We start from the raw sequence: 18,281 nt of genomic DNA on the forward strand, positions 1-18,281 counted from the left end.
AACCAGCAGTGTTTCTGACAACAGAAAAAAATACCCTTAGATACCATCTCGTGTTTCTCTGCTTCCTAAAATCCAAGGAAAAGCAAGGAATATAAATGAGGAAGATTTAATTAGAAGTGTCACTTACAGAACGTGTAGAAATTTAGTTCCGACAGAAAAGTAACCTGTCTCACTTAGAGAGACAAATGCAGATGTGAGAGAAAAATGCAGGTGACTGAAAGAAATGCAGATGTGTCTGCCCCTCCAGGACAGGAGCACAGTGATACAGAAAATTGAATGAAGTAGGGATAGGACTTCTGAAGTCTCATTATAGAGCTGGTTGTTCGCTTGTCTTTCTCAAAAGAAAGAACCAAATTCAAGCAGGTGTCCTCTGCTGCCTACTGCATGTCAGTACTCTCAAAAATAGTTAATTGTGGTAATCTGGGGGGGGGAAATCAAACCCAGCCAAGTGGGTGGGTGTCTTGTGAGCTTGATGGGATGTACACAGCTATCAAGAAAGGAATGGAACTGAGGATGTAAAACTGAATATGGATGAATATGGCCATTACACGTGCCTGAATCACTAAGAGCACTGAGGGGTACTGCCCCCATGTTCATGGCTAGAACAAAAATTTCAATTTTTCTCATGAAAAATTTCCAGTGGAATGCCAGACAGAAAATTACGCTGTTCATTTTGGAAATGCCAGCTGGGAGCTGGTGTGAGTAGTTCCTGTCCTCTCCCTCCCTGCTGGCAAGATTCCAAACCCAAACAGCACTGAAAACAGAGTCCTCCCCTCCCTTTGCAAGCTAGGGATGGGAGGTCTCCCCTGCCCTGATCCCTGGCAGATACTTCAGTGGTTTACTCCTGCTGGTAAAAAAAAAAAAAAAAAAAAAAAATTAAAATACCCCTACATTTTCTTCATAAAGCAGAACCCTCTCATAGAAAATCACCTGAAACAGTAAACCCCAATACTCAGTTGAAAAATTGTTTTCATGGTTATTATCAAGAGACAATAGGTAGAAATGTAGTTTGAATATGATGAAAACAAGATGCCTTTTTTGCCTGTGTGGCTCTTTTAGGGCCTTTTTTACAGTACTCCCTACAGAGAAGCTGGGCAGGGAGAAAGGAAGAGTTATTTGTAAATATTTTATTTTCTCAGACCTGAGCACTGTAAACAAAATTAATCTTCTCATTTCCCATTCTTTTCTGCTTTCATGATTTTCTGTAGCTTCTGGATGAACTCTTTCAGACAGATGTTGAATGTTTTAATTTCAAGTTATCCGCGTTCCAGATGGATTTGATGTCACCATAGTCTGTTTTCTTGTGATGTATGCCAGACATGCAGCAGTCATGAACCTTAGATTTCTCATGCTTTATCGTAAAAGTTGCATCCCAATTGTTCCTCCTCTCAGTGGGAGATGTGGTCTTGGTAGGGAAGTGTTGCAAACCTGTCTGAGGAAGGCCAGTGGCGCAATCAAAGTGAACAAGACATCTACGTGCATGGGAGGTCAGAGGGGATGGGACGACCTCTTTGCAAGGTCTTTGCTGGAACTGCTGTGGTAACCACAGAAATCATGATGTTTTCAAATGGTTTTCAGCCACATTAAGAACTGCTGTTTCCTGAAGCTGAAGAGCTGAGTCTTGTTTTCCAAAGTTATTTTTATGGCAGTTCCTTTGCCACAAACTGCTGTCTGTTTAAGAGAGGTCCCTCTGTCATTCACAGCACGGCCAAAAAGAGCGGGGATGTGGAATGCAGGGATGTGGAATGCAGGAGAGACATGCCACATCTAGCACAGCTGGTGGGGAGGGCTGCTGCTTCCTCCTCCTGCTCCCCAGCTTCCTTTCCTCACCCACTAATTGCTGCTGTAGAAACCTGTCTGCAGAGGCTGGAGCAAAGCTGTACCTGCAGCTGCCACAGAGAAGATTTTGTACCCTTACTAACCAACACAAAAACAGAATCATTAAGGCTGGAAAACTTTTAAGATCATTGAGTCCAACCTTTGACTGTCAACTAGACCAGAGCGCTTAGTGCCATGTCCGGTTATTTCTTGAACACTTCCAGGGACGGTGACTCCACCACCACCCTGGGCAGCCCATTCCAATGCCTGACCACCCCTTCAGTGAAGAAATTCTTCCTGATGTCCAACCTGAACCTGGAACAGCTTTTATGTTGTCATTTGTTGCCTAAGAAATGAGATGAACCTCCACCATGCTACAAGTTCCTTTTAAGTAGTTGCAGAGAGCAATAAGGTCTTCCTTGAGCCTCCTTTTCTCCAGGCTAAACTATCTCCAGCTCACTCTCACTGGATTTCCTGTGCAGACCCTTCACCAGCTCCATTGCCCCTCTCTGGACATGCTCCAGTACTTCAGTGTCTTTCTTGTACTGAGTGGCCCAGCACTGGGCACAGCCATCCAGGTGCTGAGCCCAGTAGAGAGGGACAATCCCTGCCCTAGCCCTGCTGGCCACACTATTTTTGATACAGGCCAGGATGCCCTAAGCCTTCTTGGCCACCTGGCCACATGCTGGCTCATTGTCAGCTCCTACCCAGCATCCCCAGGTCCTTTTCCACTGGGCCCTTTTCCAGGCCCCTATCTAAGCCTGTAGTGCTGCATGAGGTTGTTGCCCTCATTTGACCAAAGTGCAGGACCTGGCACTTGGCCTTGCTGAGCCTGAGGTTTGGGGTTATGTTCTGGGCCCTGCTGTGAAAGAGGCCAGAGAGTTTCTATTCCACATCAACTTCTGCTGTTCCCTTTCTCTGAGCAGCTTCTTCCAGGAACCCTGTGGCCCTGGCTCCGTAAGCCAGGATGGTAGGGTGGGTCAGTGACGCTAAAATTGCTGCAACATAAAAGAAGTTTTGCAACAGAATGAGCATTTTAATTACAGAGGTTTATTCATAAGTAAAAGCTTAAAATGGATTAAATTACAATTTCCCAACTCAGGAATTTGAAACTGGTGCAAATAGTTGTCCATGGTTCTGTAAAGGCCTGATTCCCCATGTCCTCTGAATGAATATGTTGTTTGAATTTGCACGAGCTGCAATGATATGGTAATCTCTTAATTATCAAGTGGTTTCTCAGGTTACTGGGTGATTTCAAAATGAGTTTCACCTGTGGCTTTTGGCTCCACATGAGTGGAAAGGCATTAGCCCTTCTGTGCTGCACTGCTTGTACTTCAAGAATAAATGCCAGGAGTTAGCTTTTTTTGGGCAGGGAATTAATACAAGCCATTTGTCTACACTGTGATTCTCCTGCAGCCTTGCTCTGCTACCTTCAGAGGAACTTGTCTGGTCTCCCCTCCTCATGCTGGGAAGTGGAAATGGAGTCTTCCATGCTTTGCTAGCAAGCCAGGTGACACCTTTTGAGATGGTGATTTTCTAACCTGTTAGAAAGCCTGGAGTACACAGCTGGAATTAACAGCTGCAGCTGTTAAATAACAAACGTTGCCACACCTGAGTCTTCTTAAACAAAGCAGCTTCTCTCCTCACTTCTCTGCCTGTGGAACCAGCACTGGTCTTCTGTCTGTGGGTCTCCCTTCCATGCAGCACCTTTGCAAAACCAGAGGCATCATTGCCTGGGTCTCCAGGAGGGAATCATCTCTTGCTATGCATAAAACCAGCACATGCATCTTTTTTCTGCAGGTATGTAAGGAACGGCCCGTGACTTTCCGGTTAATTTCTTAAGTGGAACTGTAGAGGTCTTTTCTCTGTGGATTTCCTAGGGTGTGTGTGTTTCTGCAACTGCTGCCTCTGGTCTGTGTTGTGGCAAAGTCTTGCAGGGACTTAAATGATTAAATGCAGGCTGAAATCCTAGAGATTTTAATGGGATTTAAATACAAGCTGAAAGTGTGCTCAGGTGTTTTCTGAAACCAGACCTGAAGCATACAGGTAGGTTCCTTTTGGGCTTTGATTCAGGGAGGCTGGATCAGGACTGTAGCTTCTCACAGGGGTCTTCCAAGACCACTTACAAAAGTCACTGATGTTGCTGTGAAAACTGTGAACTATCTGACATGCTCCTTGCTCTTAATCTAGGAGGCACAATCACTTTAAACCATCAAGCTTTCCCCAGTCTCTGAGCTCCATGGGAAAAAACAAAAATGGGGGGAAACCCCTCCCTCTTCCTTACCGTTTTTAAATGCTGTGCCTCTTTCCCAGTGTTTATGTTCTCACCAGCCAGCGACAGCCCACTCCCCCCAGCGAGACACTGCTCTCCTTTGTCTGAGCTCCACACAGGCATTTGCACTCACGGGTTCCATAATTTATGGCTGCCCCGGCGCTGAACCCACGCAGCCCTGTTTCTGCCGCTTTCTGTGGCAGAGCTGCAGCTCCAGCCTCCAGCAGCAGCCAGGGCACCTGAGGCCACTCAGACAGCTGCCATCGCTGCAGCACATCCAACCTTCATGCACCTGTAGGATGCTCACCACGGCAGGACAGCCACCACCCCTCAGAGGTGACAGGGCTGTCCTGGGACTGGCTCTATTGCTGATACACTGGTTTATAAGCTAAAACTGCTTGTTTTCAGTGCTGTTCAGTGCTTTCTGTTGGGAAGCAAGTCTTGCCTGGCACTGGTTTTAAGTGCTACAGGTGAAGGCTCAGGGATGGCTGAGATAATTTGACCACAGTTTTGGGGAGAGGGTGTTCAGAAATTGATGGGTTGTGTGTTTTGAAAGACAGGAACATTGTCATTGTGGGCCCTTGGCAGCTTGTTGGCTTTGCACTTCTGTTATAAAATGGACTGAATATTTTTTTTTTTTTTACAAAAAAACCAAAGAGCAAACATAAAAAAGCTAATCCAAAAAAATTCCAAGAGGACCTTGATATACTTGTGACATTCATCAATGTGCAGCCACAGATTAGAAGGATTTAGGGAAAAAAAATCCTTGTTGATATCGATTAACTGCCTGCCTGTCTTTTCTGCACTTCCCTATAAGGCAGCTGGTACTCTGTCACAGACACAGCAGTGCTGCATCTGAGTAACACAAAGGTGGCCTCTGGGTTTTATGGCTTGGCTGAGCATGAGGCTGTCCCCCTGCCCATGGGCCAAGAGGGATGTATAGCACCCTCACAGCTAGAATCTGCTGTTCTTTTGGGGATATGGAGATAGTGCTGAGCTGTGACACTGCTCATCTCCTCATTTCCTTTCTCATGTTTTAAGTGTTTTGTGCAAGAGCAGGATAGAAGTGCTAAGGCCAGAGAGAGAGTTTTCTGAAATTTTTGTTCCACAGCAGTTTTTGGTCTGTCTCCTTCTGTGTATATAGCAGGAAGTAGAAAGAAGCCCATATGGTTTGGTTTGGGGTTTTTTTAATGTATGTGTTTATAGATAGACACAAAATCTGATCTGGGGGAAAAAAAGTGGCTAAAAGCCTCACGTGGCTTGCGGCATCAGTGGTCTCCAGTGGCCACTGTCAGTCAGAGGGGGAGCATTTCTTATCTTGTGCCCTTTTCCATGGGAGACCTCAAAGGCTGCTCTAATTTGCAGCCCTGGCTGGATTTCTGCATCTGGGAATGACTGGTTAGAGGAAGGCTCTAAAGGAGAGAAGCTGATGGGCAGTGAAGGAAATAAAAACATTCAGCAATCTGCAATGACTGTGTTAGATGGGGTTTGGTTGAGTGTGAATGGGGCAAGCTCACCTTACCGTGTGTCCGATCCATGTGGTGGGAGTTGCTCTGCAACCCAGCAATGCCCCCAGAGTGACTTTCTCTTCCCTATTTCACTGCAGCTGCATCATTGCTTTGCCCAAACCCAAGCTGTTGCATCTGCCCCACCCCTGTTTCTGACACGCTGTGAACGCATGCATTTCTGCACGCTGGGGAGGAAAGGGAAGACAGACAGCAAAATGCAGAAGTGTTTTTCTTCTTGAAACAAGGAAGAGTTTTGACTGAGTTCACTACTTTATTACAGTTTCACTTCTTAATTGTCTAGCTTGCAGTTCATAGCTGAGCGTGGGAGTCTGCAGTGGCCACCTCTAGAGGGACATTTCTGAGTGAGGCTGGTGAGTGCATCCTCTGGTGATGCTGAAAGAACACAAAGTGCTGAGATTGCAGTTTCTTCTGAGCCTGCACTACATCTGCTCAGTTTGACTCCTCAAAGGCACAAAGACCCATAGGAGCAGAAGATCCTCCTCCTGCTTTCCATGCTTGTATTCCTCCTCTGCCATGCCAAGAGTGTTCCTATTTATTGGAAAGAAGGAAGGTGGTTTTGTCTTGGAGACAGTCCTGATATCTCCTTTCACTATGTTCTCCTTGAGCTTTGCAGAGGGATTTTTGCCCAACAGCAGTTGCAAAGGTGTTTCACTAAGACTCAGACCATTGTTCTTGGTACAAGTCTACATTAGTTTCCGCTGAAATGACACTTCCAGGCTGCCTAGACATAGGCATTCACTGGCAGCAGGACTGGGATTCATTGGCATCTTTGGCTTGCAAAGGCATCAATCAGGAACTGAAGGCAGACCTTGTGTCATCTTTCTGTCCCAAATCCAGTTACAGGTAAAACTTATCCTGATAAATAACCGAAGTCAAAAATGTCAGTTTTCCTCTTGAAGGAGTCAAGGTGGAAATTTGCTTTAGTTTTAATAGCCAAAGGCAAGAACTCCAATTGCTTAGAGTACATGTCTTCCTGCAGTCATACATTCTGCTTCTTGGGGGATAAAGGATTTAGAGGATGATAAATAATCTGAAAATTCCTTTTTTCTTTTACTTAAGGTGAAAAATGGTACTTACTGAGTCAGTTGGAGTCAGCTGCATTCATTTCAGTGGTGATTTTCCATTTGTTGTATCCAGAAACCCATCAATATCATTCCTAAATGAATATTTCATTAAGGAATGCAGACAGAAGTGGGAGGCAGCAATTATTTACCTGATTTAGAGCTGGAACATTTCACCCAGCTTCTTCCAGGAAAAGAATTACTTTAAGGTGTAACCTCCATATCACTCAAGCTGGAGATTTTTCTTAACCAAAGCCCAGCTGATGCTTTACCTTCAGCTCATGGTGTTTCTTACTGATGAGCACTGCAGGCTCAATCTCCCTCCAAGGGAGAGCTTTGTCCAGCAGAACTCTTCCAGCAGTGGATCACAGCATGTCACTAGGAACAGGAAAATCCACTTGACTATTATGATGCTTACGTGTGGGAGGAGTGAAAGACCTTTTGAAAAGCAGATGGACTTTCTCTTCTCCAGCTGTATCTGCCCATTGCATGCTAAGTACTGTTTAAGTGATGGGGCACAGCTCTGTATCTTAAGGGTCATTATAAACAGCATCAGTGTAAGCACTCAAACTCAACAGTCATCCTGTTGCTTAAACGTGAGAGAAAGCACCCTGAGTATTTTTAATACTTTTTTCCTCCAACACCCAGAGAAAGAAAATTGTCTTGAGGCAATGGACTCAAAGTTGGCCATCAGGGGAGTGTGTGATAGGAATCTGTTGAGGATGGCAACTGAGTACAAAGCAGTCCTGCAGTCTAGCTCTTCACTGTGTTAGGAGCTGGATCAATGGAAAATAGAGGGATGAACTTCTGCTGGATGTAGCCATGTTGCAAATAAGTCATGAAACCACCTGGTGACTGTCTCACGCTTTCAGGCTTTAATTTTTACATCATCAGGCATGCATGAGTGAGCATGATATTTTGGGCTGGATAGATGCTGCCGTGCATGACCCCTGCTTCAGAGCTTGGCTGCAGCTCTGAGTACAAACCTAATCCCATCCCAGGCAGCTGAGTGTGGTGTTTTGCTCTCCTATGTCTTCTCTTATTAAACCAGACCTCTTGTATGCTCTGTGGCACAGTCTTCTGCACAGAAGGAAACAGCCAGTGATAAATACTGAGATTTTCTACTATCTGTCTACCTCTGAAGTATTTAAATGAGAAAGCTGTCTGCAGTAGTCTTTGAAAACAGACCATTATGTTGTATGAAAACAGCAGGTTTTCCCTCCAAAATCAAATGAGCCTAGCAAAAATCAGAAAGAGGATGTGGAGGAACTACAAGCAATTTACTCTTTAAAAAATGGATTTAGAGTTTGATATTCCCTTACTAGGATCTGAATAGCCTATTCAGATAATGTCTGGATATAAATGCTAGATATAATTGCTAGATAGAAATGCTGAGAATGACTAATCAGCAAATTGTACTCTTAGGCTTGCCCAGACACACATTCTAAAAGGAAATTATTGCTATTAAACATTTTCCATTTAATGACTTGTGTTTTCAGCTCTTGGAGGCTGCTTGACAAAATGAGAATGAAAAAATCAGTAGGTAACTGAGAAGTCAGCTCACAAGCAAGCTCAAAAATGGTGCAGTTGAAGTCTTTAGTAGTCATTATGTACCTGGAGATTACCATTATCATTTCCATCACTGTAGCTGAGCTGGCTGTGAAATTATAACTGCTTGTGGTTTTTTCAATTATTGTTTCCAACAGCTGAAATAATTTTGAGCCACTGTTTTGTTACAGGCATTTTGTTCCTTCAGATCTTTCCTATCCACTCTTGTTCTTCAAACAGCTACCTCTCCCAGTATTCCTTGGCGCAGATTAAGAGACCTTTAGAAAGCAGTTAAACTTCTGGATTGCTTTCACCCCTTGAACCCTTGCTTGAACATAGCCACTTGCTTGAACTCTTTCATTTTTTTCTTTTTAAGTCATCCAAATTTAGGTCTTTTGGACAAAAGCTCAGCATCCTGACCCTCATGGTAAATATGAAAAGACAAATATTGTGCATGCAGCACTGGTTCCCTTACCAAAACACATATATATGTTGTCACAGCACAAAATAGTTTTTATTCCTACATCTTAGACTGGGATCAGGATATTCAAAAGGTAATAATCGCTGGCATTCAGACACCTGCTGTTCTGTTACTCTTTTCTCCACAAGAGGAGCTCAAATATTATTCTTTTTTTCATTATTCCTAATCCAATTCTTCAGTGGAAATGGACGTTCTTTTTATTGAATCCATTTATTTAATTGCTGCTTCTGGAAAGCTATTTCATGGCCCACAAGAAGTTAGAAAAGAGATTGGAGATTTTCTTTTTTATTGGGTTAAAAGGTTTGCTGTGGGGAAAGTTGATGCAGAAGTCGTATAGAAATCTGGTCTTATTGTTGCACCCACCTCACTTTATGCACTCTGACACCCCAGGGGGACAAAAGGAGCGTCCTCCTTCCTCACTAGTGTGGAACAGCTCAGTGTCACACATTTTGCTATAGAGTATTTTGTCTTGGCCCATAATATCTGAGCTCGGTCTGTCACTGCTCACTCTTATGCCATGTTGATAGCCATAAAAAAATCTTTTGATGTGTGCCTTCAAACTCTATTCCTGGAGGCACAGAGCCAATCTGGATACAAATAATCTTCTCAACTCCCCCACCTCCCTGGTTATCACCCTCTGTTGTTGCTTGTGTGCTTGTGTTTTGGACAGCTGGGCAGGACAGAGCAATCTTGCAGTAATAGATGCAACCACCTTGAATGATCCTGGTTTCACCCCTGAGCAGAGAGTGCTGGGGTTTTATTCCTTAGAGGAATTTCCAAGTGTGAACCCTCACTGTTAGCTGCAAAGCCTCGCTGAGAGATGGCTCTGTTCCCAGAGATTTCCCTGTGTGGCCACCCACTCTGCCTGTCTCTGCCATCAATTTTCCCTCCTGAAAGACAAGCACTGACTGCAGGCCCACTCGGACCAGTGCTGCTGAGGAAGCAAGGCAAAATGAAAGGAAGAAATAAGGTTTTGACTCCAGGCACTGAGGGCAACTGTCATATTTTTTTTTTCTCTGACTTCCAAATGGGAGTTGGCTGGGATCTGTCAAGCTTCAAGTTCTCACACATTTGGTAAATATTTAGGGTCTGACTCACCACTGAATCACTCCCGTTATTTTTTTTGCTCTGCGCAGAGAAATGGCTCTGCCACTTAGATAACACCAACCGTCTGAGGTTCTCTCACTTTTTGTATTCTAGCATCTCATGGTCATGTGTGCCTGTCCTCACAGTACCGCCTTCAGGATGGGGAGATGGCATCAGCCCTGGCTGGCAGAGGGACTCAGGCACACTGGTCACAGACACCCAAGTTCTTCTCTGACACAAAATCCAAAACTGGCCAAAGCTCCAGCCATCAGCTGGTGAGACCCCAGCTCCTTAGCGTCTGGTGGGTCACACACCAGCTCCTGCTGCCTGGGGGTCATTTTAGTAGCTGCACTGCCTGTATTGCTGTACCTGCGAGAGCTTCTGTGGAAATCAAAAGAGCACAATTGCCCCCAGAGACAACTGTGGTCTGTTTTGTATGTACAGACCTCTGCTTTCATTGCAGGTGGAAGACAGCATGATGGATGTGTATGATTTCGTGTACGAGGAGGTGAGGAGGAACACCTCCAGCTTCAGGAGACATGAACTGACTGCCATCCATGAAGCAGTAAGTTGTCTTTTACCTGCAGGAGGAAACCTTGCCCTGAGGTATCTTCCTGAGGGTTTTGGCAGGCTGGGGCTGACACCTGTGCTCTGTCTTGTGAATGCTGCAATGCCATTTTTCCTCAAGAACTGAGTCCTCCAGGCTGCTGTGGAGTCTGCTCCTCCCTTTGTATTCATCCTTTCTCAGATCTGACCAACCAGATTACCAACAGGAACAAAGGGTCACCTCTTTGGGCATCACTGTGGTGGAAGATCTACAAAGCTTCCGCCCTGCAGCTGCCATTGTATTTTCTGTCTCAGCAGCCACTGTGACTTGCTCCCTGTCTGTGGTACAAGAGTGTGGATATGCACCTGGTCAAGTAGAGAGGAAGAGGCAGGAATTCCACATAGTCCAGCAGTAGTATTTGCACATGGTTATTCTTATTTATCCTCAAGTTTATGTCTGAGGAGAACTGGAGGCTACACAACCTCTTACAGAGACTGCTATCAGGCTCCCAAAAACCACTACCCAGGATGCTGTTGGTCTCTGTAGCTCAGCAGGTAGGCAAGGGTGGTTACCCAGAGCACAGGGAGGATGCTTGCCCCCAGAGCCACAGGAGATGAGTGAGGATGTCCCCCACAGTGAGAAACTCCCAAGTCCCTGCTGAGTAAAGGAGATGCCATTCCCTCGCACAGCAGGGCTTGTTTGGGGAGTGAGTTCATGGCACACACAAGGCTGGATGGGGAGGTCAGCCCTGCTCAGCTGTTTCCAAACACCTCCCACACAACTCCCTGTATCCTTCTGTGTTTTTTTTAAATCATCATAACAAGTACTTCTCCAAGCTGTTACTATCTGTGCTTCTCAAAACACAGAAAAGGTCAAATGTTCCTTTTTGCAGTGGTGGTGGTGGCCCTCAGAGCCATGCCCAGGCATGGAAGTGGTTGCTCTCAGGGCTGTGGAGCAGCACTCCCAGGGTCCCATTTGACAAGGAGAAGCAGGCACAATGCCTGGCTTCACCAGTTGCTTATTTTAGTTGCCTCTTGAATTGATGGAGAAGCAGTCTTTCTACTCCTGGATTTTTTTTCCTTCTGCCAGAGCTCCAAACTGTCTAGTGCACCACAGCTACAGGAAACCAGCTCCCCAGTGGGTGTTGCTGGGGATCCCCTCAGCCCATAACAATCACTGGAAACGTGAGTCTGTGCGTCCCTGGGCTTTCTGGAGCAGCCACTGAGTGTTAATATGACCACAGAGGAAGGGCTCGGGCCCACTCCCAGGCAGCAGTCCTGGGGGAGCATGAGCAAGTTTGAGGCCAGATCCATCCACCTCCCCTGAATTTAGCCTGCATTGCCGCAGTTGTTGATTCCTACGTGCTTTGCTCCTTGCCACCCTGGTTGGGTAGCCTTTCCTGAGGCAGCACAGGGGCCCGTTGCCAGCACCTCCTGCTGCAGCAGCTGGTAGCAAGGGGAGAGCCTTGGCTAGCAGCTGGCCAACTTCTCCCTCTCTTGCAGTTCCTTTGCTGTGGGAAGCACTCTCCTTTTGGGGACACAACCGATGTCGAGAACAAGACATGCCCACCTGACCAAGTGCACAATGAAGGACAGGTAAGGAAAAGGATTCTCCCACACCATAGTGGGGTTGTGCCTCTATTTCCTAGCTATCAAAACCTCACTGGTGCTAAAGTATTAGTGAGAATTGTGCTTTTTGATGGTTTGGGGTTGAAACAGGTTGGGATTTGTTTTGTTTGGGTTTTGTTTTTTCAATAACACTGGACATGGTATGGGAGTAGTGCATTCAGCTCTGGGGTCCAGCACAGGAAGGACTTTGACCTGGTGGAGCAAGACCAGAGGAGGCCACCAATATGATCAGAGGGATGGTGCATCTCTCCTATGAAGAATGGCTGAAAGGTTGCTTATGTTCAACCTGGAAAAGAGATGACATGGAGGTGACCTAATTGTGTCCTTCTAGAAAAGGAGAAAGATGCAAGAAAGCTGGAGAGGGACTTTGTGCAGGAGGATGTAATGACAGGACAAGGGGGAATGTCTTGAAATTGACAGTAATTTTAGATTAAATATTAGGAAAAAATTCTTTACTGTGAGGGTGGTGAGGTACTGGCACAAGTTGCCCAGAGAATTTAGGAATTCCCCATCCCTGGCAGTGTTTAATGCCAGGTGGGGTGGAGCTCTGAGCAACCTGGTCTAGAGAAAGGTGTCCCTGCCCATGGCTGGGGGTTGGAACTGGACGGGATCTTTAAGGTCCCTTGCAACCCAAATCATTCTATGATTGTGTGAATCAGGACGGAGAGCCCTGGCAGATCAGCAGGTCTCAGACCCACAGGTGCAGTTTCCTTCACTGCTCTAGAAAGCTTTCAAAATGCTTGTGTTTGCAGCCTGAAACTTCCCTCCAGCTTCCTGCTCATCTCCTGTGCTTGCAGAGAATGTGAGATATCACAGGCATGTATCAGAGCACAAAAAAAGCTGTTTGACTTTTCCACATGACACTAATTTCTGACATTTAAAATGTGTTCCAGTTAACAGCAAATGTAGAATTTGATGTAATTCCTTTTTCTCCAGGGCATTAAATAGGTATTAAAATGAGAAGCTCATGAAGCAAGGTGATGATGCCCACCAGTAGCTTCCTCAAGTATGCTTCATTCTGACTCTTTCAAGCATCTCAGTGGGGCTGCTGGAGAAGCCACCAGTATTAGACTGTTGTGCACTGAAGCTACAACCCTCTGAGCATATCTATTGCACGATGATGTTTCTTCCACCAGAGTAGCTAAAGCCACCAGCATCAATATTTGGTGTTTCTAGGAAAAACAAAACCACGCTGCTGCAGGGATACAAACCCATTGTCAGGTGAAGATGTCAAGTGCTAGCAGCGCCCGTGATGCACAGGCGCACGTCAGCCCGCTGGGGCAGCGTTTCAAAGCACAGCCTCCAGGAGTGTCACATCCCAGGGCTGGGTGGAACTCGGCTCTGAGAGCAGGAAGGGAGAGCAGAACAAAGCTGGGCACCATATGGGCGATTCATTCCTCCCACTTAGTGGTCTGTTTCCCTCGCTTGGGAGCCGGGGAAGTGAGTGGGAGGATGTGCTTTGTGTGACACAGGAAACCGCAGAGTTTGGTGGCCACAGTCATTCTCTCCTGGCTTTGAATGCTCTTTCTTCCTTCTGCAAGTCCCTTCATCAAGGGCATGCTCTTGCATTTCTGAAATGGCTGTCTTGGCCAACACCTTGGGGATTTCTGTGGGGCCATTCGTATGCTTAAGGCTAATGTGTATTAATGCTTGCAGCACCTCGCAAAATTGAGCTGTTCAGTAGTAACCTTGGGGAATGCATTTGGCATCACGGTGTGCTCTGCTTTTCTGACTTTCCATTTCCTTCTTTCCATTTTTCAGTGAGTGAAAAGAAAAGAGCTTTGCTTGACCACACTTAAGCACACATCCTCCACAGTGCAAAATGAATCACACCAATAAAATTGTAGGTGTGTAGTAATAGAAAAGATACTACAGATGTTTATCTTCCCAAACTGCAGCAGAAGGAGGGAGAACTGCCCAGCTGTGCAATGCTGCACCCCTTTCTTGCCTCCTTTCTCTCTGAGGCTGTGGAAGTGCTGTTGTGGGGATAAATCCCCCCACCAAGCTGCTGTTGTGCTGCAAGGGATATTTGTTTCTCTATTCCCAGGACTGCCTGCGAGAGATCCAGGACTTTGTGAAGAAGCACATGGACTTTGTCTTCTCACTCCTGGGCATCGCCATTGGTTTCACGGTAACAGTGTCTGTCCTTTCACATTTTGGCCCTGGAAGGCAGGATCCAGTCAGGAAAAAGTATCTTAAATTAGCCCCCAGAAGCTAGAATTCTGGGTGATTTTGGATGCTAGCAGCAGAGAAACAAGCAGTGGTGGACTCTACAGTGGAAATTGGGAAGGGGTCAGGAATCTGGACAGGCTGATAGATGGAGGGGTTTTCCTGCAGGAGGAGGCTCACTGCATGGCTTTTGTGCCCTAACAAGGCATGGCATCTGGGAGTGGGGAGCAGGATGCAGCAGCAGTTGCATTTCATCCATTCAGGCTTGCCTGTCTGACTTCTCCTGTGAGTAAGAGGCCGTGTCACCTCACTGGGGGCTTGTGGATTATGTAGAAAGGGAGATGCAGTAAAGCCTTCATATTTTAGGAAACTTGCTGCCTCCTAGATCAACTTGGGAAGTTGCATGTGCAGCCAGAGCTGAAGGTCTTGAAAGCTACTGAGCACCAGCAGTGGAGCTGGAGAGCTGTGCAGAAGGGGAAGGTCTCATCCTATTAATGACCACTATATAAATCTGATGAGGAACGTCTTGGGCAATGTGGGTAACTCCCAGGCTCATAAAAAGCAGGCTGCAAAGGAAAGGGGAAGAGTGTGTTGTCTGGGCTCCAAGGTTCTGTCTTTGAAGGAGTAACATGCAGAGGAGGGGAGAAATCATCTTCAGATGATGACTCTGAAGTCAATTTGGAGGAGAACAAAAGCGAAAATTAAATGCTGCAAGAGAAGCATATCTTTCCATGGTGAGGGGGCTCTGGGGCTGTGTGGGGGTGGTCCCTTGGGAGCTGGAGCAGGCCACTAATTAAAACCAGCCTTCTTGTTTGCCCACCCACTGCTTGGCAGGGGTGTCTCACTGTAATTACCTGTACTCAAGGACTCTGAACAAGTGGTCATGCACACCAGAAAACAGCATGTGAAAAGAGACTCCTTTCTCCACCATGAGGGCAGGTTTGGTCTACTATATCTCCATGCTGCTCCCCAGATGGGATGACCTTTCTTGATTGAAAGTGTATTTGGAGATTGTTTTATGCCTTGTGTCCACCTTGGCACATTTATGGATTAGAAGATTCTTTTCCATCTAAATAAAATCCAGAGGAGCAAACAATTTGTATTTTATAGCAGTAAATTAGGAAAACCGTCAGGCATTGCTATGGAGCTGTAAACGTAAAGTCATCTGTGAATATTTGGTGCCACTTTCCAGTTTTTCTCCAGTATAAGGAGAATTTCACTGCAGCTATATTCAGATAAAAGCAGGAGGACTTTTATAACAGATACACTTTTTTCACAGCTTGATGCTGTAGCCAGATAAGGCAGCTGTCTTTGAAGCTTGTGCTAGAGGAAATCTCACCGCACAGTTTGCTATTGTGATGGCAGGATGCAAGGGAAGCACGTAAAGAGGGCTGTAGCTGCTCTGATGTCACTGTCCCTCGGCCAACAATGCACACACATCCCCAGATCAAGCTGCAAGCAAAGGCATTAGCACATTAGGGCATACTTGAAGAAAGAGCACATTGTTACAGCCCTCATTATCCTTCCCACAGCAGCCTTACCTTGGATATGTTGCCTGTGTTAATCCTGATGTGTGATACACCAGGCAGAGTATCACAATAGAGAGGAAGTACACTGTCCTCTGCGTTTATAACTATTTGGGGTTGGTTTAGGCATTTGTCTGTTTGGGTTTTTTTGTTGGGGTTTTTTCTTCAAACAAGACATGGGTGTTGTGGTTTTTTCCCTTTAAAAAAGGCTACTATTATGAGAGGTATGTTTGTTTGCATAGAGGAATGTTCTGTGGCAGGAATTAAATTTGAATTTTCTGGTTTCATTTTATTTCTTGGTATTTTTAGAGCCAGGTTTGAGCTGTGCTATGCGAACTCAAATCAGATGTTTTAACCATGTGTTGCTTTTTTAAAAAATTTCCATGTCAGAAGTGGTGTTCAGCACTTCACTGAAAACCAGCTCTCCTCAGCAAAATGTGACAACAGGCAATATTTATGATTGCTTATTTGCACAGATGGAGCATCATAATCAGTTACACACTTAATTGTATACCTATCTAATTTATTTCCTTTTAGGTTTATGGGATGTTCCTAACTTCATTCCTTTGGTTCTCCATCCACTTCAGCAGCAACCTGTACCGGAAAGGCAAATACACCCTGCGGGAGAGGTAGAAACGTGATGCCTGGGCATTCCTACCAGGCAAAGCCAGCTTTTGGCACAGAAGATGTCTGAAGTCACCCACAAAATGCCCTGGGAAGGTATTGTGTGGGGTCAGGTGATGGGATATGTGTCACACATTTCCCTTTCCTGCACTACAACTGGGCTCAGAGATGCAGATTCCCCCAATGGGAGATGTATGGGCTGTGGCTCCACAAGAAGGACACAAGGAGTTCTTTACAACCAAATGGAGAGAAAAGCCCAGCAAAAATCACAGCATTAAACCAAACTTCTCTCGTGCTGTCAACTGAGCAGTTCCCTGTGACCCCCAAAGATGCAATGTTTCTAGGAAGATGGCTTTGGATCACAGCCCAGGACCAATGTTGCACTATCAGTAAATAAATGACAGGAAGTGTGTCACCACTGATGCGAAATGTGCTCTCCCGGAGTGGAACTTGCAATGATTAATTTTGGGCATTTTTCTGATCATGCTGAGGTATATAGGCATCCAATGCTGTCAGCTAGTTTTCTCACTTTCAAATGTTGCCAAATTTATAGAACTTTTGGTAGAGATCAGGACAAAAAGTCAGAAAGTAGAGAATGAGCTTTGAAACAACTGACCAATAGAAGAATGTATTTCTGTTATTCCTCCTTGCTAATGCAATACAACATTTTTTTTTAATTCTTAGTATTTAGTCCGCCTCCTAAATCTTGATGCCACACTGATTTCTCAGGGGCTTGTTAAGCCACACCTGTGTCTAATTCTGGGCCCCTTAATTTAGGTAGGATGTTGACATACTCAAACACATTTAGAGAAGAGCCAGAAGGCTGGTGAGGGGTCTAGAACACAAACCTGAGGGAGCTGGGGTTATTTAGCCTGGAAAAAAGGAGTCTTGGGGTGACCTTATCACTCTCTACAACTGCCTGGAGGGTGTGGCCAGGTGGTGGTTGGTCTCTTCTCCCAGGCAACCAGTGACAGGATGAGATGACACAGTCTTAAGCTGTGCCAGGGGCAGTTTAGGCTAGACATTAAAGAAAAATTCTTCACAGAAGAAGGGATTGGGCATTGGAATGGGCTGCCCAGGGAGGTGGTGGAGTCACCATCCCTAGAGATGTTTAAAAAAAGCCTGGACGTGGCACTCACTGACATGGTTTAGTTGATAAGGTGGTGTTAAGTCATAGGTTGAACTTGATCTCCAAGGTCTTTTCCAGCCTGGCTGGTTGTGTGATTCTGTAACTTCCGACCCCAGCTCTGTGTTTATCAGGCTTTGCTAACCCACTGTGCTCTTGTGGTAAAAGGACTTTGATATTACACACACAGAAGTTTAAATCTATAAGAGAGCAGGACTGATCTGCTGCCAGGTCAAACAATACAATGTCCAACTCCATGTCCTTTTTACATCACTTTATCAATAATAAACAGAATTTGTAAAAGGCTGTCAGTCTAGCTGAAACAACAGCTCCCTGCTATGCTTTGCCCTCATGTTGAGTAGGCAGAGCAGCTTCTGAGCTGAAACCCATCATTGCAATATATGTAGCACCTGCTGTAAATTATACAGCTGTGTGAAATGTCTGTTGAACCAGCAACAGCTTTCACTTCTCTTGCACATACTGGGGTTTAGGCATGAAAAATTGTAAGGAGCAGTTTTTTACTGAGATAAACATGGACAACCGTATGCTGATGTTCAGGACAAGTCCTGGCCCTCTGGCAGGGGCTGCTGCATGTACACGAACAGCACTATAGCACCTGGCTAGCATTTTAACCCAGGCTGCCAATACCTTGCATTGGAAAGAGTTGTGTTGGGGAGGACTGTCACTTCTCATTCCACACCCTTGGAACCAGCAGAGCTTCACTGTTGACTTCACTGGAAGCAGGATGAAGTTCAAACTGCCCCAGTGTATATTCAAGCTACCTCCTGGCAGTCACCAACATACCTCAGTCTGGCAGGGAATTGGCTATGATATGCACTTCCCAGCTTATGCACTTTCTAGTGGGG

General features: G+C 45.6%; 1 protein-coding gene across 1 annotated transcript in view; it reads left to right on the forward strand.

The window, feature by feature from the left end:
• The window catches only part of TSPAN32 (tetraspanin 32), a 29,407-nt gene extending 12,425 nt beyond the window's left edge, over positions 1 to 16,982 (forward strand). Inside the window, exons 5-8 of the mRNA XM_064714127.1 lie at positions 10,259 to 10,360; positions 11,845 to 11,937; positions 14,018 to 14,101; positions 16,203 to 16,982. Coding sequence (XP_064570197.1) covers positions 10,259 to 10,360; positions 11,845 to 11,937; positions 14,018 to 14,101; positions 16,203 to 16,298 — 375 coding nt within the window. The 3' untranslated portion in view covers positions 16,299 to 16,982. The remainder of the gene's footprint in view (positions 1 to 10,258; positions 10,361 to 11,844; positions 11,938 to 14,017; positions 14,102 to 16,202) is intronic.
• Positions 16,983 to 18,281: the final 1,299 nt, after the last annotated feature.

The sequence above is a fragment of the Zonotrichia leucophrys genome, chromosome 5 (genome assembly GCF_028769735.1).
Source record: "Zonotrichia leucophrys gambelii isolate GWCS_2022_RI chromosome 5, RI_Zleu_2.0, whole genome shotgun sequence".
NCBI lineage: Eukaryota > Metazoa > Chordata > Aves > Passeriformes > Passerellidae > Zonotrichia > Zonotrichia leucophrys.